The sequence below is a fragment of the Salvia hispanica genome, chromosome 4 (assembly GCF_029641045.1).
Source record: "Salvia hispanica isolate PSC_SH4W2 chromosome 4, Shi_PSC_v1, whole genome shotgun sequence".
Classification (NCBI taxonomy): domain Eukaryota; kingdom Viridiplantae; phylum Streptophyta; class Magnoliopsida; order Lamiales; family Lamiaceae; genus Salvia; species Salvia hispanica.
The window spans coordinates 47,076,374-47,085,618 of record NC_142695.1 but is presented as its reverse complement, the minus strand read 5'-3'; the positions used below and the strand labels follow the sequence as shown (position 1 = coordinate 47,085,618).

At 34.1% G+C, this 9,245-nt stretch overlaps 1 protein-coding gene across 1 annotated transcript; it reads right to left on the bottom strand.

Annotated features, from left to right (window-relative positions):
- Nucleotides 1–1,838: 1,838 nt before the first annotated feature.
- LOC125197501 (DEAD-box ATP-dependent RNA helicase 16-like) lies at nt 1,839–8,808 on the bottom strand. The gene is made up of 16 exons (XM_048096256.2): nt 8,464–8,808; nt 8,224–8,382; nt 8,059–8,148; nt 7,811–7,939; nt 7,156–7,256; nt 6,434–6,548; nt 6,080–6,211; nt 5,354–5,419; nt 5,052–5,225; nt 4,577–4,672; nt 4,263–4,400; nt 3,263–3,345; nt 3,009–3,046; nt 2,708–2,922; nt 2,276–2,384; nt 1,839–2,174 (listed from the first exon to the last, which is right to left on the bottom strand). Exons 1-15 carry the CDS (start codon nt 8,710–8,712, stop codon nt 2,325–2,327), a joined length of 1,845 nt encoding a protein of 614 aa, XP_047952213.1. The 5' UTR covers nt 8,713–8,808; the 3' UTR covers nt 1,839–2,174; nt 2,276–2,324.
- Between the last annotated feature and the right edge of the window lie 437 nt (nt 8,809–9,245).

Genomic DNA, 9,245 nt, shown 5'->3' with positions numbered 1-9,245 from the left:
GACGAGAAGGTAGTATTTTATATTGAGACGTTCTTGCCCTGCATCTAATATGATTACAATATAGTACTACTGGTATTATTTAATTTAAAAACAAATAAATAGGCTCTGTTTGTGCAATAGTAGTCTCTTTTATATATCTCTTTAATCTTTTTTTCCTTTCAATGCCTATATTTTTATTTTCCTCTTTGTTCAATCCACTTAACTTGTTTATCATTATCCTCCTTTTTTAGTGCATAAACATCCTGCAATTATTTAACTATTACTAGTATATAATTGAGTGAACTGCAAAAATGGTATCTACACAATATAAGATATATATTTGAGATATTTTGTGAAAATAAATTGCATTTAAGGTATATGGATAAAATTTTAATTTATTTGAGAAACTGTTATTTCTTTTTGACTTTATTTCCATTTCTTTACTTTTTTACTTTTTTTACTTTTTTGTATTAAGGGGTATTTTAGTACATCGAAATTATTTGTGTCTATCTTTTCTAATTTATTTATAAATCACTCATCTCTCCACTCTTTTAATTTAGTTATGATTTCTATTCCTCTTTATCTTTTTTCTATTTTCCTTCTTTCTCATTTATTTCTCTTAAAATTATTAGTTATACTCCAAAAATTAATATTTTAAAATACTGAACGAAAATAATACAAAAAAAAAATTAATTTAAATCATATATCATATTTTAATTTAATAAAAAATAATTTCAATAAATAATAATATCATATAATTATCGTTAATGCCAAAAGCAAATGAATAACGACAAAGAAAAAATAAGTCTTTCAAATATAATTTTAAAAATATGTAATTAATAATAATGTTAATAGAAAATGTATATAAATAAATTGAATTTCAGTACAAATTATAATTCAAGTCGAAATTATTTTTTCATCAATTGTATACTCCGTCTGTTTCCTAAAAATAATTTTTCCCCCTTTTAGTCCGTTTTCTAAACATAGAAACTCTCCATTTTAGAAAATAGATCTCACAGTCCACTAACACTAATTTCACACTTTTTTCTTTCCTCTCTCTTACTTTACCTATTTCTTTTGCTTCTTATTTTTTACTACTAAGGTCCTATTTTTAGGAAAGGGATGGGATGGAGTACTCCTATTACTCTTGCCGCGGGCGTTACAAGACACCCTCACATCACTCCCCGTTTTCTTTTCTGAATAACGTTCTTTTTGGGTAGACAACACGAACAATCAAGGAAAAGTCTCTTTTAATTTTTCTTTCCAACCAATAGTAGTGCCAAAATCTTATGTGGGACCCATTTCCAATTACACACGAAATACCTTTTGGAGCCACTTCCTGAATCTTTCTTTTAAAGCTTTTGAATGATGTAAGCTGGGGCCAAATGCTGCTATAGGTTGTATCCGACACCAAAATGCAGTATATACCATGATGAGACTTCCAAAGTGGATGTCGATCATCCATGAATCTCCACTCTTTTCAAAATAGATTGGCAAGTCGTGGGATGGATGAAACATATGTCGTGGAGAAGGGCCACCACAAAGAGACACAGGCCGATGACCATGACTATCGTAGAACAGAGAAGACGACAGGACTTTGTAGAAGCAACCAAACAGTCCATTAATGTCTTCAAATCATTAGCATAGGAGCTAAACCACTGTTATTATAAATCCAAAACTAAAAAGTTAGCGTAATTTGATTTTTTATTTTGTTTTAAATATCTTACTATGTACTACAGTATTAATCTTTTTATCTTTAATTATCTATTAATAAATAAATTCTCAATTTATTAAAAAAATCATACCCCGACATCCAGAGTGCTTGGCGATCATTTCAATTACCAGACGCAACAATAAACTGGAGTAACATTCTTTATATTACGTCTTCAACAAAAATTATCAAGGAAGTCCAGATATCCGAAGGAACGTGACACTTGAAAGTTGAAACCCAATAAAGGGATGCCCAAAATTTTTAGCCAAGTAACATTATAATTCTTGAATATATAAACAATTAGCTTGCATATAATCAAAATTTCCAGTGAACCTATAATAAATCTCCAACACATCTCTTTTAAGAACCGAGTGCCTGTATCATTTTCATGTATGAGTAGAGCTCCATAACAATGTCTCTTTTAAGGAGTGTTCCACACTGCTATTATGTCCTTGTAATGAAGGTTTAAGTCTCACCTCCTATCCTGCAAAATTAATTTTTTTTTGTTTATATTAAGGCAATGCAGATACAAGGCACACATACGAATTATGGACTTTCACAGCTGGTGTATATGGAGATTCGTACCTCAATATAATTTCAATAAGACGATAATGTTTTCTGGTGTTAGTGAGTGTCACTCATCCTGGTTCTTACCTTTCCTCTTCATTCCGCCTTTACGGCCCCGCTTTGATGCCTGAAACCATGACTTTGTGTAAAATGACAAAATCATACAGCAAATAACCGCATTTGACAGTAGCTATTGGCAGCGAATGCACCCAGTTGACAATATCAATTATCATCACAGAATTATACTAGAATCCTACATGAAGAGGTAATTCAAATGCAACAACGTTGGAGCCATGCAATCGTTTGGGAGAAGAATGGAAAATTGGAGAAAGCCATTCAATACATCTCAACCAGGAACGAATAATTGGATAAGGTCTGTGTTCGTTATCAGGTGAGGCAACTAGCAAAGAAGAGAATAAAGTGGACGACAAGAGCAGGAAAGTATTTTACCTCAGCGGAGAATGTTTTCAAGGGATCTCTACTTTTTTTGGATTTTCCTTTGAAACCTCTGCGATTAGTAGAACCAGTATTTCCCATGGCAGCTCTAGCAAGCTTTACAATCTTGCTAGCTTCTTTTGTTGTTGCGTCAAGTAAGTACTCCGGCACATCACGAAGGTGCGCAGCAGGTTCCTTTTTGCTCAGAACTTTGTCATGTTTCAACAGATCTATCCAAAGAAAGCAACAGTTATAACAAGTATCAACTATCAAAAAAATTGATCAATTTTTTTAACCCAGTAGGATTTCAGTTTACCTAAGTCCTTTGGGTTATCTTGAAAATGAGCCTTCAACCTACACATTTTCAGAATTAAGACAAGCAGCATTCTTTGAGTAATCAAGATAAAATCAATACTAGTAACATGTAACTGCAGTTAAAAGATCTGGGTTCATAACTAAAGGGTAAAGTAACTCTTAAGTAAAGTCTCAAACATATAGCACTAGAAACAAAAAAAGGGAAGAAACAATTTGCTTTTCCCAGAAGAGCTCTCTTGTCAGAAGATAACTCACTTCTCAGAATTGAGAATTTCATTTCTTAGATCCTGTGCTCGTGATTCTCTCACTGCAAGTTTTGTTATACTCCTCGAAACATCCTGAAATGAAAAAATTAAGGTTATGCATTAAGAACCAATCATTATAAATAAAGTAAAAAACCATGCATGTTTTATGCTGAGAACTCAATACAAACATTCGAAAATATGGTTATGTGATTAATTCAAGTACTGAATACAGCAACTGTAATTGTTAATTAGACAGCTCAAATAAGTTGTAGGTTGTGCTTAAAGGGCATTTTTTACTTTTCATGGCCTACAGAAACAATGCTGGTACTTTCTGCACTTCTGAACAAGGTTTCACTTTCAGCAAAATTAAGAGCATATGCCTTGGGAGCAACAAAGAGTAACTATCACTGACAGGATACAGGTCACAAATGACCTAATGTGGGAATAATATTTAAACCATGCCTTATCCGGCGCATGGGGGATTGGAAGCTAGAGAAGGGTAGAGTTCATGATTGTTGAAACAATTGTTACCGGTGAATTAAAGACTTCAATGGGGAAATTTAGAATGTACAGAAGTTATCATATACTAGTTTCAATGTATAGATTTTCCAAGCTTCAGAAATCAATTTTTCCAACAATTGCCCTTCTCATTGACGGATAACTATATAGGTGTTCCTAAAGTATTTGGAATTTTGGATTAAAAATAAATAATTCCCACATTTTAAAAGAATGTGAGTCAAGCTTCTGCAGTATTTAAAAGAAAATTGTCAGATAGATTGTGTGGAGAAGTATAGCCTCAGATATTCTACATAACCTAATTTACACCACATAGCTTCATGGAGAAAAGGAAAAGAGAATCAAGACATCAGAAGAAGAGTCACAATGTGAACTGCATAATCTTACAAGTTGCAAATAATATGGGTGTGAAATATAACATAATACTAGTATTCAAGGAATTCTGCCACTTGTAACATGAGCTTTTCCTGAAATGAATAATGAATTCAATCTACCTCGGTTCTGTAGCGCAAGGACTCCACGGCATTTTTACTAAGCAAAGGGAATGGAGCAATGTATTTGGAGTCATCCGCATCATTTTTGCCCAAAATAGATTTGATCTCTTCGAAAATTTCCATCTCCTCGGGAGAAACCTATTCAAAGATTAATCAGATGATTGAATCAGATTCCATAATTAAAGAAAGGTATAAGAAAATTCCAGCATATTCAATAAATGCTGCTACTAAAGAATTCGCTCAATTAAGGTGAAACAAATAGTAAGTAATAAGTCCTTTTGAAGGTGCAATGGAGATCCCATGAATAATCTTACTAGAGAAACAGAAGCACCAGTATTATATGCTCTTCCAGTACGTCCAATCCGATGCACATATCCAGGTGCAGTTTGAGGCATGTCATAGTTAACCACCTATAAAAAAGTAAGAAAGCGCAGGCATGCAGCATCAATTTATCTGAAATAATTATCAAATAAACAAGCAAGGTAGTACACAAATCCTGTTGATGAAACAATTCCAAATCACAAATTTCACATATAAACAGGGTTGCAGAAATTGACAACTAAGTCAGAATGGGCAGCATACAAGTTTCAAACAGATGAAGTGGCATAATTGCAAATGTATAAGATTAGTCATACAATAATCTTCAGTTCATTTCACACATAAAAGGAGTAGGTAATACAGATTAGAAGGAAACTATCTCCACAAGCCCATCCAGAATGGCATACATAAACAATCAGAGAATACTCAGCTAAGTAGTAACTACAAGTTGACGACCAATCATCAGCTCACCGTGTATACGTTTTTAAAGTCTATTCCTCTTACTACCCCGAATTCTGCATCCAACTTCTTGGAATGCTTTTTAGATTTTTTTTTAGAAGAATGAGTTTCCTTATCATTCTGCTCTTCTGCTGATTGACTGTCGTCAGTTGCAATAAGGTAATCAAACAGACCAGCATTGAACTCCTGAAATAAAAATAAATAAAAGGTTTAGAATTGGTGCCAAACATAAGTTCTCTCAATTTGACTAAAGAACGAACAGCATAACATTCAATCGGAACTAGCAAAGAGAATATTTCAAGTTCAACTAGTACCTCAAGAATATGTAGGCGAGAATTCTGAGGCAGCTCAGCATTTAAAACTGCAGATTTTATTCCAAACTGCAAGATTGAAACAGTGGTCAGACTTTTGATCCCCAATAACCTAATATTATGAAGAATTAAGCTTCAAGTTAAACTATGATACTACATTATTGGAACATAGCATTGGGCAAACAACAGTGGGAGCTATTATATTAGACGACACAAAGCCACAATCACTTGCCAATGATGCTTAGTTTCAGCAGCTAGTTCTAAAGATAACAGGTCTAAACACAATCGTTATTCCTTATTTACAGTGATATGTATGCAACTATATATGCATATTTATGTAGGCGAATTCCAAATTACATACAAGAGTAGGCAGTTTTTATTTCTCATTTGTATCTGCAAGTATTTCTGTTTTCAATTCTCTTTTAATTAGTTGCTTCCCCATAACTTGTAAGTGATTGGAATGTTTCTGTTCAATTATTCTGATTGTAAATCACAAGATTCACAACAGACAGAAAATATCACTAACAGAATGCGCTTTTCTTAATGCTAATGGTTTAAGGGGATACATTTGGAAACATTTCGACTCTTTCTCAATGTTTTACCAAGAAATATTTGAGGCTGGGCTGTGGTAATATGTTTTATGGTCAGTATACATAAAATTAGTTAACTTCATTCTCATTAGGCATCAATATAACATCACTCCATATGGTTGAGTGGTGAACCATTTACCTGTTCAAAGAATAGCTTCAATCTAAAACTCGTGTCAATGGAATTAACAAAAATCAGCACTTTCTTTTGAATCAGCTCCAGTTTCAACAGAGCAAGGATATGGATAAGCTTGTCACGTGCACTACACGAAATCTACACAAGTAAAAAGATCAAACACAAAAAGTTCATTATTAGGCAACAGATTGAAATCAAAATCCACTGAGACAGACTCAAAAGGGTCATGAGTTTACACATACGTCACCAAAAATTGAGTAAACTAAACAGTTATTCAGTGCCCATAATATACAAAAGTAGCATGCCTAGAATAGAAAATTTACTTCAACAACTGTGTTGAAAAATATAAGGATAACTTACATAAAACTGCTGAACATTTCTGGGGACGATGTCATCCTTTACGTCTCCCACCTCTGGTAGTGTTAGAATGTATGGGTTATGTAATATAAGCTTTTTCAGCTTTTCAACATCAGCACTGAATAACATGCAGGTCAAAGGAGGCATTAGAGATAGCCATGTTTCTCAGTTCACAAAGTGAGAACAACATCAAAGCAAATATGCATGGATTGATGAGTAAGAGCAATAAAATACATTGATGGATGTCATGATGAAAGAATGTCATATGTGATGTGTATGATTCTATCTTAAACATTTCGTGCAGTAATTACGCAGAAGAAACAGAAGGTGGTCATAGTCATCTGAAAATAAGCAGCATGTATCTCACTGAGTTTATAAAAATATTCCCAGTACCCAGATCATAACAATTCATAACTTCAAAAAAGAAATAGCAGCAGACTCCCACTGATCTGGAAATCAAGAAATTGTTTTCAGGAATAAAATGCCAACTTAATGATTTACAGTTTACAGTATACACAGTATTGTATACTATGTTAAGGTGTGGAAGTTTGTATGTTTGAAGGGATAACACACCCAAGTATGTCAACACTCACATTGACAAATGACACATATAAGGGATTCTAGCCACAGTATGCCATGGAGCCAACTAACTTCAGTACTAATGGTCAAGGTAAAAAATCCAACTATCAACTAATTAGTGCAGCAGTATTATAAATGAAATGAACCTTGAAGTAGCAGACATGAGAAGGCACTGGCAGCGCTTAGGAACATAAGCTGTAAGTGCTTTTATATCGTCCTCGTATCCATATGACAACAGAAGATCTGCCTGAGAGATAATATTCAGAATGAATCACATAGTACAATTGTATCAACATTAAGTGGATTGATGAGCATCCATAAAAACTACGCCCTTGTAACTTGCTATAGTTCAGTGAAGACACTGTAAATCTAATGATTCATTGGAGATCTTGGCTGATAAGTTTATAATACTTATTGTGGTAGGCCACTAGTTATTATTGTTATTATTGTTATTATTATTAACACAGTTAAGTGATGACAGATCTTGAATATCAATAGATTATAAAAAAGTCAGTGGATATATCAATACATTATTTACGCAGATAGTATCTAGTATCTACAGCTTATACAAGATATATATAAGCAGACGAGCAGGTCTATACTCTTTCATAGAGTCCACTCTCTTTGCCTATAAGTTTTGTCTACAAACTTTCTGAACGAACCACTAAGCACTGCATTGGTTCTACAAACAAATTCGATAATACCTGTGTTCTACTGTCTACACATCAATCAAATTCTAGTTGTGTTCAAAATTCAAATTATTAAGTGAAGTTGTGAATAGGACAAAAGGGGTCGGCATACCTCATCAAGGACAAGAACTGAAAGTGATTCTTGAAGAGCTTTAGCTTGAAGAGTACCATTTTTCAAGCATGTTTGTACACAAGCAGGAGTTGATACAACAATATCAGGAAGCCCAGCCAAAGACGTTTTCTATGAGAAAAAGGGAACAAGAAGTTTCATTCTTCGCACGATCACATTTAAAATAAGAACTGATTATAACAGCATAGAAGATCCCAAACTGATTATTGTGACGAACTAAATTTACCGACCAAGTCAGAAGCAGACATCGTGCTCCTTAGCTGAACAACTTTTAGTTGCACTCTGCATAGCTCAATCAGTGACGTCACTTCCGAATAAACCTTGATAATTCACGAGTAAATGAATAACCACCAGGATAAATGCATATTTCAGAAACTAGATTCAAAGACACATACTTGTTGGCACAGCTCTCGAGTTGGAACAAGAATAAACACGGCGGGAGCAAGATTCGATTTGGATGGCGAATCAGCGAACAGATTGTGAAGCACCGGGAGAAGATAAGCTAATGTTTTACCGGAGCCGGTTTTTGCCCGAGCCACCACATCTTTACCCTCCTGCGGTTACAGAAAATACAAACTAAGCTTAATAAACAAACAATTGAAATAAGTAATGGCAAATTTATGAAGAATACATACGAGGATGAGAGGGATAGCAACGCGCTGGATTGGAGTGGGCTTCTCGATTGATTTCTTCGATAAGGCACGAACTAGTCGGGCTTCGAGCCCTAATTCTTCGAAGCTCCGCTCGTCGTCATCCTGTTCTTCTTCTATTACTTCTCCTGCAGCAACATGTTCTTCTTCTACTACTTCTCCTGCAACAACCGGTTTATCTTCTGCAATTTCTTGATCATTTGCGCTCTGTGGTTGGCGATTTCTTTTCACCATTGAAGCTGGGAGTATTGGAGAGAAAGGTGTCGACGCGGATTAGGGTTTAGCAGGGGTTTTTGTTTCAGAAACTCTGAGACGGGTTGGACCGGGTCGGAATGACTTCGCCTAGGGTCTAGCGATATCAATTTAGCCAGCAACATTTAGGCTAGCCAATAGCCCGCCACATTGATAGGGTTAAACTGAAATTTTCTATCCTCATAAAAATTAAAACTCAATTAGCCCGGATTAATCGCAACCTTTTAGGACAGATCCAAAAACGCGATGGGATGGCCTGAAAATCCGATAAAATTTCTATTATTCAATTTTTTTTACTCCTAATACGACACTTCATTGATTAATTTTAAAATATAAATACCTAAAAAATACTTAACTTTCAATTTTATATTAAATATAGTACAAATTATATATTGAATTTTTATTAATATAGTAATTAATAAATAAATTAAAAACTTCAAATTCACTAAAATATGTTTAAATTTCTAAAACATGCATTAAAATTTTATGAAATATCTCAAATAGTAGTATCTGAT